Source organism: Neophocaena asiaeorientalis, unplaced genomic scaffold, assembly GCF_003031525.2.
Source record: "Neophocaena asiaeorientalis asiaeorientalis breed wild unplaced genomic scaffold, Neophocaena_asiaeorientalis_V1.1 scaffold46, whole genome shotgun sequence".
NCBI classification, from domain to species: Eukaryota; Metazoa; Chordata; class Mammalia; order Artiodactyla; family Phocoenidae; genus Neophocaena; species Neophocaena asiaeorientalis.
Window position 1 is genome coordinate 16,465,378 of NW_020175393.1, and position 18,252 is coordinate 16,483,629.

Sequence of the window (18,252 nt, forward strand, 5' to 3'; positions counted from 1 at the left end):
AAGGGAAGAGCTGCACCCACACGGCCTCTGCCCCTCACAGGCCCAGCCAGGCACGGACGCCGCTCTCGGCCTCCAGAGACCACAGAGCAGACCCGGCTCTGGTCCCCCGGGTCAGTCATTCTCACGGGATGCCTGCCATGCGGACCCAGAAGACCCCGGGCACCTGAGCAGGTTATACAGCGCGTGCTCTCCTATACCGCAAAAGCCAAGCCCAAGAAAAGTCCAAATAGAAGGACAGGTCCTGCTCAGCAGTGATTCTCTTCACAACAGAGACACTCAAGGCAACAGCAACTCTGCTGACATGAGGACAATCAAGCAGTGACGACTCTACCCTTCATTACAAATCGAAGGGAAGGGGAGTCCGGGGCCACGAGCTCTGACAGCGCCGCCGGCTGGACGCATGGGGCAGGAGCCCCGCTCAGGCTGCCCTCAACCTGCAAAGCCCTGGTTCACGGCCCGCGTCCCTGGGATCCTTCCCTGGCCCTGTCTCGGGTTGAGGCAGTCGCTCCTCTGGGTTCCCACGGCAGGTGGTCCATACGGTAGCACAGTGCTCATCCCGCTAACCGCCTTTACCTTTGTCTGTAACTGTCTCTCCTGCCCAGCAGAGAATAATCCAGTAAACATAAAGGAACCCTCCATTATCCATCTGTGTATTCCCAGGTCTTAGCATGGTGCTTGGCACACAGTAAGTGTCTAAGAAATGCCTCCTGATTAAATGACTGTGCGGAGAGAGGCACAGACATGAAAGGCAGGGAGATCTGGCCCGCTCCGGGTGTCACTCACTTTAAGAGGTACGCGCCCGCAATATGGACCAGGTACAGGCAGATGTACTGGAGCTGCCGGGGAATCTCCTCCTGCAGACGAGAGAGGCAAACAGGACATGTGCTCATTCCCTAACTGGAGATGCAGGGGGAGGTAGAGGAACAGGGAGAGTGCAGAAGGACATGGCAGGCCCGCGGAGCGGGGCTGCCAGACAGCCCCAGGTCCCACCGGGGACACGCGCACCTGGCTGCACAAAGTCTGAAGGCGACTCAGTGGTCAGGGGGCGGGACTAGGTTGAGAAAGAAGAGACAGGGACTGGGGAACAGGGCTTTAGGAAATCAGCCAGAGAGAAGCTTTAAAAAAAAACAACTCTAGGAAAGGCAAAGAACTCTCCATCCGCTCCCCCGAAGATGAGTCAGGCCCCCCAAAGCCACACGTCTCGTGTGGGAGGCGGGAGTCTGACAAAGCAGCCCCCCTCCTGGAGGTCATCAGGGAGATTCCAACAGGCACTGGCTCAGCATCTCACTCAACCCGCCAACACACCCCCGTGTCCACCCCGACACGTGGGCGGCCAGAGGGAGGGCCAGCAGCATCAGAGGGGCCACCAGTACTCACCTTCCGTACCTTCTGGAAGTAGAGCTCAGGAAGTGCGTGCAGCCAGTAGGCCAGCTGGCACAGGTAGAAGAACTTCACCTGGAAGCTGGAGACAAGGGGGCCAGTCACCCAGAGGGATGCAGAGAAGCCCCTACAGGTGCTCGCCAAGCACGGGGTGGGGTGGGGGCAAGGGCCAGGCGGTGTGAGGAGCTGGGCCGAGAGGAAGGAATGGAGAGGCGGGGGGATGGTGAGCTCCACGCCCGAGCCCAGGACACTGCTCCACACACAAGACCATGCACGTGGAGGGACATGGGAAGTCCATGAAAGGACACAAGAAGGATGAAGAGAGAGCAGAGAGAAGGCTGAGGAGGGGGCCAAATCCAGAGTGCTGTCGGGGCAGGAGATGGCAGGTGGCAGGAATGAGCTGAGGAATAAAGGGGTCTCAGCAGCAGAGGGAGGACCTAACTCTGCTCAGTCTCCAGTGCTGCTGTTCTAAGGGCCGTGGTCTCTGGGGGACGCGACCCCAGCTCTGCCCTCCCGGTGTCCTGTCGGCGCAGGAGAGGAGGGGCACTGCCTCCCGTGGAGGCCTGAGGGGAGATGTGTGCGGACGTGTGCAGGTGCCAGGAGGGCGCAGCCCAGAAAGCTCCGTGCAGAGGCTCTGCTTCCCCGTCCCTCCCAGGCGCTGTAGGAACCTGCTACAGACCCTATGTTTGCACCCCCTCGAAATTCACACGTTGAAATCCTAACCCCTACGGTGATGGTACCGGGACGTGGGGCCTCTGGGAGGTGATTAGGTCACGGGGCTGGAGCCCCCCAGAGTGGGATTAGTGCCCTTGTGAAAGAGGCCCCTCTCTGCTTCTGCACGTGAGGACACAGAAGATGTCATCCATGAAGCAGGAAGCGGCCTCACCAGACACTGGGTCTGCCAGCCTCCAGAACTGTAAGGAAGGGATGTCTGCTGTTTATAAGCCCCTGGGAACCCCGCCACCTGCGGTGCTCTGTGATGGCAGCCTGGGCAGAGACAGGACCCTGTGCCCGGGCTCCTGCAGTTGACGTGTCATTTCAGGAATTGCCCATAAGAACACGGGGAGGAAGCAGCTCCCAGACGTCTGCCTCCACGACACTGGGCCCTGCCAGGCTTGGGGGCGCTCTGGTCCTCGGGCTCACCGGCCTGTGTTCTGCCCACATTGTGGGGCGAGAAGCCAGTGCACCAGCCCGCTCCTCCCTGGGGACCGAGGGTGACAATACTCACGGGAGGTGCACATGCGGATAGTCTTCCCAGAGGCTCCTTGGGTTTGTTAAATATCCTTCCTGTAGTGGACGGGAAGAGACAGCGTTTAGAAATGTGAACGTGAGGCCTGCTGGGCGGGCCCGGGGGTCAGGGTCAGGGTCGCACCTAGTCCCCAGCTGCCAGAATGAGGAAGGAACAGGAAACGTGAACATGGAACCCCTCTGGCACTTGGCCCGTCTCTTTACTAGAGAAGAGAGCCGTGATGTAGGAGGAAGAGCCCTGCTCTGGGGTCAGAGGACCCGAGTCTGACTGTGGGTCTGACACTGATCAGCTGCATCCTCTGAGCGAGTTAGTCTCCCTGAGCTTCAGCTGGCTCATCTGTAAAATGAGGATAAAAATACCCTCCCAGAGTTATTGTTAGAAATAAATGTGACAGTTTACGTTTATGTGACAGCGTCGAGTGTTATGCCTGGCGTGCAGGCACTCAGGAAATGCTTGTAGAGTGAATGAGCAAATGGACTCCAGAGCCACCGTCCCCTGGAAAAACGAAAAGCCTACTTTGGCTTTTCACACCACCACAAATAAAAAGCATGGCCGGACCCCACAGGCCTCCCCAACGGGCCTCACGTGTGACACTTATCACATAGCACCATCACTGCCAGGCCGCCAGGGCTCTGCTCATGCCTTCTTTTCTGGTTTCTTTTTCTGGCGCCTCCTTGCATCTCCAGTATCTAGCCCAGGTCCTCTTACAGAGTAGGGGGAGGTGACCTGAAAACCCTCCTGTTACAAAACATCTGGACATGCTGGATGCAGTCTAACAAATGTTCTTTTCAATGCAAAGCTGAGCTCACAATAAGAAAGGGAAAACCTGAGGGCCCAAGAGGGTAGGGAGCTAAAAGCCCAAGCCGGTGAGGCTGTAGGGCCAGAGCTTTCGCGCCTGCGTGGGAACAGGAGACCCTTAAAGGGCCAGCACCCCAGAGAAAAGGGAGACTAGGAAGGGTCCGACGAGCAAGGCAGGGAGAAGAGGACCATGTCTGCTCACCCGGGGCTCAGGATGGAAACAAAAATATGACCCCATGAAAATCTGTAACTTCAGATTCGCTTTCACGTGGGTTTGGAGCTCAAATGGACATCACCTGTGTGTCTAGGCGCCCTCACTCTAAGAACTTGGTATTAACAGTATTTGTGGGCCGGTGAAGCCATCGGGACGTACTTTCATCCGAGAACGTACAGGGTTCTCACACACACAGCCTTGCTAAAGATGAGTTTATAATCCAAGATTACAGAACATACGAGGAAACGGCCCACCACGAGCAAAAGGAGGCTGACGCCACGCGACGCTCAGAGAGGGCGGAGGAGGTGACGCCAGCCTGACCTCCTTTTAGAAACAGGGAAAGGAGGGAGTTCCCAAAACAAGGTGGCTTCGCGGCAGCACGACTGAATTCTGAGCTGCGCCTTAAGCCTCCTGGTCCAAGCACCCCAGGCCTGGCTGTCCTGGTGAGTCAGAAATAAACCAACCGACTGGTGGCTTTGATGAGGAGGCCCAGGGCCTCAGATGTTCCCACCGGGACTGAGGACGGGGCTGCCCGGGGCGGGGAGGAGGCCCAGCAGTTCCCAGAGGAGCCTCCAGGTCGTACTCCCAGAGCCTCAGTCGTACTCCCACCCAGACCCTGAGTCGCTAAGTGCCCCTGGACATTTCAGATACGACCAGGGCCTCATTAGCACAATGACTCAACGGATGGGTCCCGTCAGGTGCAGGCCCCAGGGCAGTCACAGTAACTTAGGTTTGAAGGAAAGGGTCTCCCCACCAGACCCTCCTGGCCACATTCCATCTCCCCCTCAGAGTCCGGCAGAGGTGGGAGGCTCTGGGGCGCGCGGGGGTGGGAGGGGAGGGCTTTTCCGCACCCACACTAGGGCCACCCCTCTCTGCCTCCCACACGCCGCCTGCATCAGATGCCGGCCCCAGACACACAGGTTCACGGCCTTCTGCCCTCCCTACCCCCTTTGCAGGGAAACCGAAGTGGGGAGGCCATTCCTTCCTAGAGGAAACACCAGTATTATTTAAGGATGAAAATGGTACTTCTGGGATCGAAGTGGGAGAAGAATCTCCGCCAAACAAAGACTGGCCAAGAAAAGCAGCCCTGACAGAAATCTAAGAGCTCAAAAAGCCCAGACGATCCTGTGATTTTAAACAGGGACCCTCCCCAGCTTGGCGCTTTACTTAGGAGACAAAGAAATCAGAACTGTGAAGCCAACCAGCAGAGAAAACGCCCCAGAACAATGCTGCCGGCCTGTGAGGGGCAGTCCCGGGCGGAGGGAGGCGAGCAGGGCAGCCAGAGGAAGAATGACTCACTGAGAACAGTCTTTTCCAGACCTCGGGCCAGGCAACCGCCCAGGGAGGCTGGGCCGGGGCCCCTCGGAGCTCAGCACAGCACACCGAGTGTGGGCTCGCCCCCAGATCCCACCCGCCAGTGGGCCTGCCGTCTGGGGGGGCGGCCTTTAAGATCCTCTGTTCTCGGATATGGGGAGGGGGAAGGGTGAGTTTTGACAGGGCTAGAGAGAGTAATGGACATATACACACTAACAAACGTAGTAAGGTAGGTAGCTAGGGGGAAGCAGCCACAAGGCACAGGGATATTAGCTCGGGGCTTTGGGACAGCCTGGAGGGGTGGGATGGGGAGAGTGGGAGGGAGGAAGACGCAAGAGGGAAGACACATGGGAGCATATGTATATGTATAGCTGATTCACTTTGTTATAAAGCAGAAACTAACACACCATTGTAAAGCAATTATACCCCAATAAAGATGTTTAAAAAAAAAAAAAAAAGATCCTCTGTTCTCTCCTGATTCTACAAATCAACCAGGAGCAAGGGAGGCCTCAGCGGGCTGGCACACCCCCTCCCCTCCCCTGCAGCCTTCCTTTCCAGTGGGTGAACAAAAAGCACCACAGGAAGAGAGAGCAGCATCGGGTCCTGACACAGCCAGCTGCTGCCCGGACCCAGTGGTCCTTCAGGAACACCCACTGCTGAGGTCCTGCTGCAGGCAGTCTGTGTGTCAGGAGGCAGCCCTTACCTGGGCCCCTGCCTCAGAGGCGCTCCCGCTGAGCGCTGGGCTGCAGGTTTAAACCGTGAAGGGAGGCACCCTGGGAAGCCAGGCAGCCTCCCACCCTGCTTTCCCAGTACAGCGTTTTGCTTCCCCTGAACGATGAACAGTAGCTGAGAGCTAGACTAAAGGTAGGAGGTTGACATTCTTATTAAATTATCAGTTGGCCCATCTATGACCCCATCACCCTGCCTGGATCAACGCAGAGAGAAATGTCTGAATTCAACACCAAGATCAAGCTGGTTATTTCGTGGGGGGGAGGGATTTAGGGTCAATTTTTACTTTCTTTTTCAAACTTTTATGTATGGCCTGTTTTTTTTTAAATGATCGTCTGTGATGTTCATAAAAACAAGCAATTCATTACTTTAAAAACTGTCGAAGGTTAGAACGAGAAGAGGCAGTCGCAGTCGACTTATTCCCTCTCACGACAACACCGAGTGAGCACCTAGTGTGCACCAGGAAGTGCGCTTGGGGGATAGCAGTGAGCACGGTGCCGGCTCCCAGCAGCTCGGGGGCTAGTATGAGGGAGAGGCAGGCAGCAGAGAACACACAGCTCAAGAAAACGCCACAGCAACAGGCGTGGTGCAGCGACGCAAGTGTGCGGGGAGTTCTGTGCGGAGGTTACGGGTAGGTGGAGACCTGGATGGCACGGGGTGCCAGGGGACGGAGCACTGCAGCAGAGGAAGCACCCCTGCAAAGCGCAGGAGGCAGGAGAGCTAGGAGAGTCAGAGGAACAGTGGGGCTGGGGCCAGCGAGCCAGACGGATAAGGCCAGCAGCACCCAGAGCACAGGAGTGAGGAGGGAGAACCGCTTCAGCACGAGCGCGACAGGGGATTTGAAGCAGGGGATGCGTGATCTGGTTTATGTTCTAAAAAGATCTGTCTGGCTGGGCAGACGATGGATTGGGGTGAGCGGACACGGGAGTGGAAACGGCCTCCTTCCAGAAGCAGTCCAGCAAGAGATGCAGCTCAGGGCCTCCTGACCGTGGCACTAGTGACACCTGGGGCCAGACTGTCTTTGCTGTGGGGACTGCCCTGGGCACTACAGGACATTCTGCTGCGTCGCTGGCCTCGACCCACTAGATGCTGGCAGCGTACTGTCCAGCATCCCCTGGAGAGACCCATGGGCCCGGGGGCAGAGGTGTAGGCAGAGAGCAGGCGACAGACGCTCCATGTGCTGGTGGCAGTGGGTGGCGGAACCTGCCGAGGGACTGACCGGAGAGCGAGAGAGGAGAATCGAGAAAAAGTTCATCGTAACAGAAACACAGGATTTAAAAAACTAGCTGTTTTCACTCCTTTTACAAAACGACCCTCTCTTCTTCAGTCACCTTCACTCCGTGCAGAATGGCCTGGAGGGAGCAGGTGAGGTCTGACAGCCACACGGTATCAGGACCTGGGGTCACTGGAACTTTCCAGGCTCCCTTGGTCTCTATTCTCCTTCTGGAGATGCTGAGTGGAGACCTGGCTATCACCATGGTAAAAGCCTGTTATACACGTCCCCAGAAAAGTGTGGCAGCTCCAGACTAACGAGCATCATTTCTAAGCCCTGGACGGCCCAGGAGCCTTGCACACTCTGGAACTGGGGGGAAGTCCCTTGGCTGTTGGCCTGTGAATCTGGTGAAACTGGGTCACAGCTGGGGTGGACGGTGGGTTGAGGCAGAAAGGGCAAAAGTGATTCAGAGATGAGGCAACGCTTCTCCTGCAAGAGCAGTTAAATGTCCGTGGGACCCGAGGGCTGTTCTGCTTCAAGGCAGCTCGGGGTCTCCAGAGGCCGCGTAAACCAAACACCCAGTGGCTGGGAGAGGCCTGAGCCCAGCCGTACCTAGACTTCCCGGGGCCCCACGTGTGCTGCACAAAGGCAGGGGGCGCTACTCACACAGACCACACACAAAGTCTGCCCCGGGGCAGTATAATGTAGCAGGCCTGCTCCAGAGCACAGAGGCCTTGGGCCCCGCATTTAGAATTCCTATTGTTCTGTGATTAATGACAATAGAGATAAAGGTAATATACAAAAAGGCATGCTGAGTCCCGCTTTGAGAATATGGATTCAGCGTTCAGCTCTCAGACAGATAGGCTGGTCTCGAGGACCGGAAAGCTCATCACTGTTGCTAAGGAAGGGGAAGGGGGTGAGAGGTCAGGGGAGGCAGGGAAGGAAGCTTCTAAGAGGTCACAGGGTTGCTGAATTTTCCAAGCCCCGGCCCTGGATTTCTCACAGGACAATTCTAGCTCCTGAGGAAGAGACCTGGTTACAGACAGGAGGTGCTCCAGGTTGGGGGGGATGGAGGGGATGAAACACTTCCTAGGACGACAGGCTTGGTACAAAGGACCCCGAGGGCTGTCCGCATTCCTTTGTACGAAGGAATTTTGCTGTATCAGAGGTTGCTTGAAATAAGAGTATTCTTGTGCAAAAGGGGAGGTGAGTCAACTGTCTGGTCCTCCAGGCATTCGTAGAAACAGCACTGACTCTCACGGGACCTGACGTGCATGCAGGGGGAGGCCAGTGTGGTGCAACAGAACCAGACCCTCAAGTCCAAGGCCTGGCCACTTCAGAACCACGTGACCATGGGGCCACTGCGAAAGCTGAGCTTGGATTTCTTCAATCCATAACACAGGTACCGGAATGAACATAAAACTCAGCTCAGGGGACAGCACCGTGCGAGGGCCCCAGGACGGAACGCAGAGCTATGGAGCTATACGCTGTCATCACCGTGACATCACATCATAACGATGACAAGTGTTTACTTTTGGACCAGAGGACGCTCCCCAGCTACTAAATAGCACCTAAACCACTGACCCCTCTCTCACAGCGATAACATGGCAGCCCGGGCCCCAGCCATCAGCAGTCCCTAGGACCACTCACCGTCACCACCACGTAGAAGCACCAGATCACCGAGCTGAGGTGAAAGACGACCAGCTGTCCAGATTCGTTGAACTTGCTGTGCTTGACCTTGGAGAGATGAAGCCGTTTGCTGATTTTCTAAAGAATAAAGAGAATCCTGCATATTAACATGAGTGTATAGGTAACGGCAGGTTTCAAACTCCTGTTTTCTCCCCACAAAAGGGCTGAAGTTTGAAGCCAGCCTCATCCAAGTTATTTCATGGAAGCCTCGTGTGTGCATAGTGTTTAGTTTAAGGCAAGCAACTGAGAAAGCAGCGAGATGAATGTCGTTAGCTGAGATGTAAAGAAAACATCCCCCAAGGGTTGCTGTGTTCGACCCCTGAGGACACCGTGTCGTCACACGTCAGGCAGCTCCCTCCCGTGTAATGAACACTGTGGTCCCACGTGCTAGGAAGGCTTTGAGGGGGACGGAGACCAAACTGTGGTGCAGGAGATCCAGTTGCTATAGGACCAACCAGGGCCTCCAAACAAAGCGGAGGCCCCACAGCTGCAGCCGCTCCACCCGCCGAATCCCCCCAGCTTCCCATCTCGGAATCCAGACACGTCGCTCACGTCTAAGATGTACTCCTGCACCACAGCGTGCAGGATGATGGTGATGAAGATGTAGAACAAGACTGTGACCAGGTCCTTCGGCCCGTAGTGGTAGTGCACCATCTCGCCATCTGTGGAGGCAACGAGAGCCACGTCAGCATCCCTGGGTGAGGAAGTGCTCTGGGACCCAAAACTGAAAGGAGATCTGGAGCGGAATGTGTCATCAAATGCTTCCCTTTGGCTGTAACCCCAGACTTAGAAGATTTTCTTCCCGAGAATCCCACCCACCCTCTGGACTTGGCCCTTGGGAGCACCAGGGCAGAGGGGAAAGGAGAAGCCAGCACACGGCATATCATGACGATGTCTTCTGATCTGGGCAGGAAGGCACAGTGGCTGCAGCCAGCAATTGGAGACCACCAACCTCCATCATTCCCTGGCTGTGTGACTATAGAAAAGTGACCAACCTCTCTGAGCCGTAATCGCCTTCCCTGTAAAAATGGGATTGCAGTTATACTTCATCGAGGAAGCATGATGCAGGGTTAAGAGTGTGGACTCGGGACTTCCCTGGTGGCACAGTGGTTAAGAATCCGCCTGCCAATGCAGGGGACATGGGTTTGATCCCTGGTCCAGGAAGATCCCACATGCCGCGGACTAACTAAGCCCGTGTGCCACAGCTACAGAGCCTGTGCTCTAGAGCCCACGAGCCACAACTACCGAAGCCTGCGCACCTAGAGCCCGTGCTCTGCAACAAAGAGAAGCCACCGCAATGAGAAGCCCACGCACCACAACAAAGAGTAGCCCCTGCTCTCCACAACTAGAGAAAGCGTGCAGCAATGAAGACCCAACGCAGCCAAAAATAAAAATAATTAAAAAAAAAAAAGAGTGTGGACTCAGAAACCTGAGCTTGTATCAAAGCTCTGCCATTTATTTCCTCCCTCTTTGTTTTTATTTTTTTGATATTGATGATTTTTTTTTTTTTTTTTACCTTGGGAGCACCAGGGCAGAGGGGAAAGGAGAAGCCAGCACACGGCATATCATGACGATGTCTTCTGATCTGGGCAGGAAGGCACAGTGGCTGCAGCCAGCAATTGGAGACCACCAACCTCCATCATTCCCTGGCTGTGTGACTATAGAAAAGTGACCAACCTCTCTGAGCCGTAATCGCCTTCCCTGTAAAAATGGGATTGCAGTTATACTTCATCGAGGAAGCATGATGCAGGGTTAAGAGTGTGGACTCGGGACTTCCCTGGTGGCACAGTGGTTAAGAATCCGCCTGCCAATGCAGGGGACATGGGTTTGATCCCTGGTCCAGGAAGATCCCACATGCCGCGGACTAACTAAGCCCGTGTGCCACAGCTACAGAGCCTGTGCTCTAGAGCCCACGAGCCACAACTACCGAAGCCTGCGCACCTAGAGCCCGTGCTCTGCAACAAAGAGAAGCCACCGCAATGAGAAGCCCACGCACCACAACAAAGAGTAGCCCCTGCTCTCCACAACTAGAGAAAGCGTGCAGCAATGAAGACCCAACGCAGCCAAAAATAAAAATAATTTAAAAAAAAAAAGAGTGTGGACTCAGAAACCTGAGCTTGTATCAAAGCTCTGCCATTTATTTCCTCCCTCTTTGTTTTTATTTTTTTGATATTGATGATTTTTTTTTTTTTTTGCCAAACCACGCAGCTTGTGGGATCTCAGTTCCTGGACCAGAGATTGAACCCAGGCCACGGCAGTGAAAGCCCGGAATCGTAACCACTAGGCCACCAGGGAACCCACACCTCCCTCTTTTTCAAAAACATTGAAGTATAGTTGATTTCTAATATTGTGTCAGTTACAGGTGTACAGCAAAATGGTTCAGCTATATATATATATTTTAGATTATGTTCCATTATAGGTTATTACAAGATATTGAATATAGTCCCCTGTGCTATCCATTAAATGCTTGTTGCTTGTCTATTTTATATATAGTCATGTGCATCTATTAATCCCATACTCCTAATTTATCCCTCCCAGCACCTTCCCCTCTGGTAACTAACTATAAGCTTGTTTTCTATGTCTGTTTCTGTTTTGTAAACAGATTTATTGTATCATTTTTTAGATTCCACATACGAGTGATACCATATTTGTCTGTCTGACTTACTTCACTTAGTATGATAATCTCTAGGTCCATCCATGTTGCTGCAAATGGCATTATTTCATTCTTTTTTATGGCTGAGTGATACTCCACTGTGTGTGCGTGTGCGTGTATAAAACATCTTCTTTATCCAGAAAAAAAAAAGGATGAAAACTTTAATTCAAAAGGATCCATGCACCCCAATGTTCACAGCAGCTCTATTTACAAGAGCCAAGACATGGAAGCGACCTAAGTGTCAGCAACAGACGAATGGATGAAGAAGACGTCATTGATTTCCTGTGTGACTCTGGAGCACCTCTGACCTTTCTGTGCCTCACTCCTCATCTGTAAAATGAGGATAACAGCAGTTCCTGTACTGCAGGGTTACTGTGAGAATGAGGTGACTTCAGAAGTGCAAAGTGCTTACTTAGAATAGTGTCTGGTGCATAGTAAGTGCTATACATCTATTTGCTATTATTTTTGTTGCTGTTGGGCTATTGTGAGGATTAAACGAGATAATCTGTATGCAAGATGCTTATCAGTGCCTATAACCGTGGTAGGCATGCACTAAATAGTAGTTTAATAAAATATTACTCAGTAGTGATAAATTAGATGGAATCCCAGGTATCTAAGTTTTGTAAAGCTCTGCTACTACAGCCTCTCTCTCCGCGGACAGAGGAGGATTCGTGCCTTCGTTCCAGTTGGCAGGCCTGGATCCCTCGTGCTCTGTGGCCCGCCCTCCCCCAAGCAGACACACTGGCCCCCTTTCCAGCTGTGCTGCCTTCGTGCTGAGTCACACATGAGTCCTCTCTCTTTGCTGGGACGCGTTTACCAGAAGGCAGGCCAGGGTGGGTGAGTTTCAGGGTAGCTGCAGAGCGAAGCAGAGCTGATTGGGTCACTCTGGGAGTCAACCCATGACCCCGCCACCCTGGACTGGGAGAATGCACTGGTGGTCGGGGGGTGGTGGTGGGGTGGGAGGGGGCAGTAAAGACACGGAGAGCATGAACTTTGAGATCAGACAAGCTTCCCCTTTTCCTCTCCCTCCTACCTTCCACAAAGCCCCTGCTCTGTGAGAGCCACTGGGCTAATTATTGAAACACGGAGATAAAAGACGCTGCCCTGGCTTCAGAGAGCACAGACCAGTGGGGAGACTGACAAATAAATGTACAATGACCTACAGACAGGCAGACAGCCACATGTTGCCAAGAGGGAAACACAGCCACGCAGGGAGCCAAGGCAATGGAGGGCCGACTCCAGCTGGGGCAGCCCCTCAGGGTAAACAGGAAGATACAGAAACTTGAGAACAAGCTGGGGTAGTCAGGTGTGGGGAGGAGGGCATCCTGGGCAGAGGACGCAGCATCTGCTAAGGATGCAGGCAAGGAGGATGCAGTGCTGCAGGCAGCCAGGGTACCACGTCAAGGGGTGTGGACTTTATCCTGAAGGCAATGTGGAAACATCAAAGAATTCAAACTCAATAGGAAAATGAGCAAACCTGGGCTTCAGAAAGTTTACTCTGGCAGCAGTAAACAGCATCGTGCCTGGAGGCAGACACCAGTGATGCAGGTAAGGAACCACAGGGACCTGAATTAAAGGGGAAAAGGGAACAGGGAGGGAGGAGGGCCATCAGCGGCAGAGACCTGGTAAGACTAGGTGACTGACCCGGGAAGAGACTGAGATCAGGGAGGGGAATCAGCACCGAGGACCGAGGAGGAAACATGCGAGGAAGGGAAGAGATGGGCGTATGGGTCAGCCTCTCCTTCCTGCCCTTCCATCATAGGGCTGGCATTACCCTTGCCCTGCCTTCTTCATAAGGGAGGATCAAAGGAGACTAATTAGATGGCAGCATATTTTGAAACTATAAAATAACTAAACACATGCAAAGTTTCACCATGGAGACCAGCCTTATGAGGCAAAATAGGATTTATGCTCCATCAAACGAGCATGGTCCAAAAGTAGTTAAATGACGTGTGTCAAGACTTTGGATTATCCATCTTAAAGCCTCTTCAAGTCACCTCCATTCGTCACCCCATATACTATGGTTCCAAAGAGATGTGACCAGAGCCTTAAAACCTTCTTGAAACAAGAATGGATGGATAGACTAATACATTCTTTTTTCCTTTGCTGATGAGAGCTCCTTGCATGTTTATTCATCCACTAATAAACCACGTGCAGGGCCCCGTGCTGGGGGACAGCAGGGTACGAGGGCATGGCCCTGCCCTCTCAGAGCTTAGCCAGTGCACACCAAATTCTCTACACCTAAAAACCAGAGGCCAATAACAACAGCAACAACAAAAACAAAAAACAACCAGATTGAAAAATGGGCAAAGATTTGCAGCAATATGGATTGACCTAGAGATTATCATACTAAGTGAAGTGAGTCAGACAGACAGAGAAAGACAAATATCATGTGATATCACTTATATGTGGAATCTAAAATATGATACAGGGGCTTCCCTGGTGGCGCAGTGGTTGAGAGTCCGCCTGCCGATGCAGGGGACACGGGTTCGTGCCCCGGTCCGGGAAGATCCCACATGCCGCGGAGCGGCTGGGCCCGTGAGCCATGGCCGCTGAGCCTGCACGTCCGGAGCCTGTGCTCCGCAATGAGAGAGACCACAACATTGAAAGGCCCGCGTACCGCAAAAAAAAATAATAAAAAAATAAAATATGATACAAATGAACTTACGTACAAAACAAAAACAGACTCACAGACACAGAGAACAAACTTATGGTTACCAAAGTGGAGAGGGAGAGGAGGGATAAATTAGGAGTTTGGGATTAGCAAATACAAACTACTATAGATAAAATAAACAACAAGGTCCTACTGTACAGCAGCGCCGGGTGGGGGGGGTGGGGGTACTATCATTAGGGAAATGTAGATCAAAACCACAATGAAGATACCATCTCAAACCCATGAGAATGGCCACAATTTAAAACAAAAATAACCAAACAAACAAAAAACAGAAAATAACAAGCGTTGATGAGGGTGTGGACAAATTGGAACCTTTGTGCATTGTTTGTGAAAATGTAAAATGGTACAGTCACTATCAGAAACAGCATGGTGATTCCTTAGAAAACTAAAAATAGAACTACCTGATGGTCCAGCAATCCTACTTCTGGATACAGACTGGAAAGAACTGGAAGCAGGATCTTGATGAAATATCTGTACACCCATGTTCATAGCACTATTCACAACAGCCAAAGGTAGAAACTACCCAAGTGTCTATCAACAGATGAATGGAAAGACAAAATGTGGTCTATACGTACAACAGAACATTATTCAGCCTTAAAAAGGAAGGAAATCCTGTCACGTGCTACACAGAGATGAACCTAAAGGACATAACGCTAAGGGAAATAAGCCGTCACCAAAAGACAAATACTGTATGATTCCATCACAGGAGCCTCCCAGAGGAGGAAAATTCACAGAGACAGAAAGAACGGTGGTTGGCAGGGGCTGGGGGCAGGGAGGATGGGGAGTTGCTGTTTAACGGATACAAAGTCTCGGTTTTGCAATGAAGAGCTCTGGAGATTGCACAACAGCGTGAATGTACTTAAGGCTAGTGAACCGCACACTCAGAGATGATTAAGATGGTCCATTTCACGGTATGTGTATTTCACTATAATTAAAAAAAACACCAGGCCAGGTGTGATCAGTGCTGTGCCCTGGCAGGAAATGAGGAGGGGCAGGGCCCTGGGGAGGAAGGGTCACTGAACGCAGGCCAGAGAGCTGGTGAGGCTGGAGTGGTCCGGGCGGAGGCATCCGGGGAAGGTCCTGCTGGACAGAGGATTGGCGTGACCTGCAGAGCAGGGGTGGGCAAGCCACGCCACGGGGGGCTCCCCCGACAGGTCGTGGTTAGTCACGCTTCCAAAGGCGAGGGAAGGTTCTGGAGGACTGAGTCACGGACGCGCTCTTCCTGCCAGGTGGATGGGCTGGGGGGCCGGAATGGGGCCGGGAGGGCAGTCAGGAGGCACTCACAGGAGCCCAGGCTGGGGGGCAGGAGAGCCCTGCACTCAGATGGCAGCAGTGTGGTGGAGAAGACAAGTTGGGAGAGGTGTGGGTGATGGAACCAAAAGGACCAGCTGGCAGACTGGCCGTGGAGAAAGACCCTAAAGTTCCCTCTGGCATCTGTCTGCCCTCTGTAGCCCCCGTGCTTTCAGAATGCTTCAGCGTGCTGTCTCATTTGATCCCTGTAACCACCCACAGTGCGGGCAGAGGGGATGAAAAAACAGGGTTCACAGGGTAAAGGGACAGGGGCCATTTCTCAGATCTCCCAGTGTCCAGTGGCCCAGCCCCGCCCCCAAAGCCACCCCACCTCCCCCGCCCCCCTGCTGCTGAGAAGCTGCTGCTTTGATCTCTCTCTCCCTGCAACAGAACAAGCAGCATGGTATCCAGATACTCACAAGCTGTGCTCTGATTCATGCAGATTACCTCTACTGCTTGCCCCTTGTCTGCTGCCTTCCTGCTTTTCAATAGGGCAGGAAAGTAGATTGCTTTGGCCCCTTCTGCTTGCCAGAGCTGTGGAGGTTGAAACTTTGTGTTTTTCCAAGAGGCTATAAACAAATGGATATTTTGGGGTTTTTTTTCTTTTTAAATTTTTGGCTGCTCACTAATTCTTATAAAAATCCTCTCACTCCCCAAGTTAGAGCTCTGACCCTTTAAGCAGTGCCCCTATCCTGCATGAGCTCTCAAAAAGAACAGCGATGGTCTGGCAGTGAGCGACTGTGATTTTTTTAGAAGAGTATGTTTCAGCACATCTCTGAGCTCTTAGACCAGAGAAGCGATTCTGGCCCTGAGTCACAGCAAAACGCCCACAGAGACCAGGTGGGGAATGCAAGGAGCAAAGTGGTCCGCGCCTCTTAAGATAAATCCTTTCAGCACAGAGGCCGCTCCACTAAACAGGGAATGGTCTTCAGTGCCACAATATGCTCCCCACTGTTTTTCCTTAGCTCTAGGGCCCTCTTGGTCTGTCTTCCACATTTCCACTTTGAGAGAGAAACAAGTTTAAGATCCACTTCCATTTCAACCTTACTTAAAGAAAAACAACAATTCAAACTGGGATACATGGTGGCTGCCAGGCAGTCTTAATGTCGGGAAGACATTAGAGAGGAGTGGAGACTGTGGCAAAGTGCAGAGTGCATGTCCTAAAGGGTGAAGGAAGGAGTGGGGAAGGTGCTGGGAGGGGCGTGGCCCCATATTTCAAAAGCAAAGAGAGAAATCCCTACGTGAATCATCTGATTTTAAAATGCCGGTGACTAATTCCAAAATTGTAAAAACACTTTATGGGCCAACACCAAACTGGCTAAGGAAAATACACAAGCCAACTCTGACCACAGGCCACCAATTTGCAATCCCTAGCCCAGATGACCCCTGACACCTCCCAACACCCATATTCTGTGAGCCCTCTTTCCTATGCAACATCATGGAGTAGGTCAGTATATTCCCCCGAAGGGTTAACCTCACCCTGGAAGGAGCACCTTCAATAACGACCCACCCTCTGTGGATGTTATCCTGTCTTCATTCAAAAGTGACACTTGCTTTGTTTATCTCTGATCAAAGTTTAAAAAGAGAGTCAACGTGATCAATAAGGACCTGGCTGTCCTGACAACCTCAGGTGGAGCTGGCCCTTTAGGAGCAGCGCTCTTACTGGCCTCCTGTTTTGTTTCCTATGACTAATAGACATTTTCTTGTTTCCCCTGGTGTCACCTGTAAGCAGCTTCTCCCACATGCCTTCACAGGTCCCGTCTTGTCCGGATACAGCTGTGCAATCTCTGACCTCCTCCCCGGGACCTCAGCTGGCCCGTGGCCACCTGTGGCTGACGCTCCATCTGCTCTTTACATCCCCTTAAAGTCTGGTCACCTGCCAACGAGGCTTCTGCCTTTGTCCGAAAACCTGGTGGCTTAAACAGCATCACTGCACAACGTGGATGCCTCCTTTCTCTCCCGGCTTTCTTCCTAAGCCCTGCAAACCTGGATTTGTAAAAGTTACTTTCTATTGGTTTTTGTGCTTTTGGCCAACTCTGTTTTCCCATTATTTTGAATCTTTTACAATATATATAAATCCAGAACTTAGGTATGAAAAAATACCATAAACAAAATCAAAAGGCAAGTGATGACCAAGGGGAAAATGTTTACAATTCGGATCATAAACAAAGTCTAATCTTGCTAATGTATGAAGAGCACCTAGAACCTAAGCATGAAAAGATAACAAACGCAACAGAAGAATGGGCAAAGGGTATGAACGGACAGTTCAGAGAGAAAAGAAACACAGATGGCCCTTATACATTTAAAAGGATGCTCAACCTCACACAGAAGAGAAATGAAGGGACTTCCCTGGTGGTCCAGTGGTAAAGAATCCACCTTCCAATGCAGGGGACGGGGGTTCGATATCTGGTCCGGGAACTAAGATCCCACATGCAGCGGAGCAACTAAGCTCGCACGCCACAACTACTGAGCCTGCACGCCTCAACTAGAGAGCCTGCATACCTCAACCTACAGAGCCCACATGCTCTGGAGCCCACGTGCCACAACTACAGAACCCATGAGCTCTGGAGCCCACGCACTGCAACTAGAGAGAGAAAACCCACACAACACAACTAGAGAGAAGCCTACATGCCGCAACAAAGAGCCCACGTGCTGCAACGAAAGATTCCACGTGCCACAATGAAAGACACCACATGCCGCAATGAAGATCCCACGTGCCACAACTAAGACCCAATGAAGCCAAAAATAATAAACAAACAAACAAATAAATAAATATTTTTAAAAAATATGCCAGACTTCCCCAGTGGCACAGTGGGGGTAAGCTGAGATGAAGTAAGAGAGTGGCATGGACATATATACACTACCAAATGTAAAATCAATAGCTAGTGGGAAGCAGCCACATAGCACAGGGAGATCAGCTCGGTGCTTTGGGACCACCTAGAGGGGTGGGATAGGGAGGGTGGGAGGGAGATGCAAGAGGGAAGAGATATGGGGATATATGTATATGTATGGCTGATTCACTTTGTTATAAAGCAGAAACTAACACACC

General features: G+C 52.2%; 1 protein-coding gene across 8 annotated transcripts in view; it reads right to left on the reverse strand.

Annotated features, from left to right (window-relative positions):
• Positions 1-18,252, reverse strand: part of TRAM2 (translocation associated membrane protein 2) — a 75,549-nt gene that overhangs the window by 9,171 nt on the left and 48,126 nt on the right. For all 8 annotated transcript variants that reach the window (XM_024765935.1, XM_024765932.1, XM_024765931.1 and 5 more), the window contains 5 exons: positions 9,139-9,248; positions 8,548-8,664; positions 2,609-2,667; positions 1,378-1,462; positions 784-854 (listed from right to left, as the gene is read on the reverse strand). In XM_024765935.1, the coding sequence (XP_024621703.1) occupies positions 784-854; positions 1,378-1,462; positions 2,609-2,667; positions 8,548-8,664; positions 9,139-9,248 (442 nt within the window). The remainder of the gene's footprint in view (positions 1-783; positions 855-1,377; positions 1,463-2,608; positions 2,668-8,547; positions 8,665-9,138; positions 9,249-18,252) is intronic.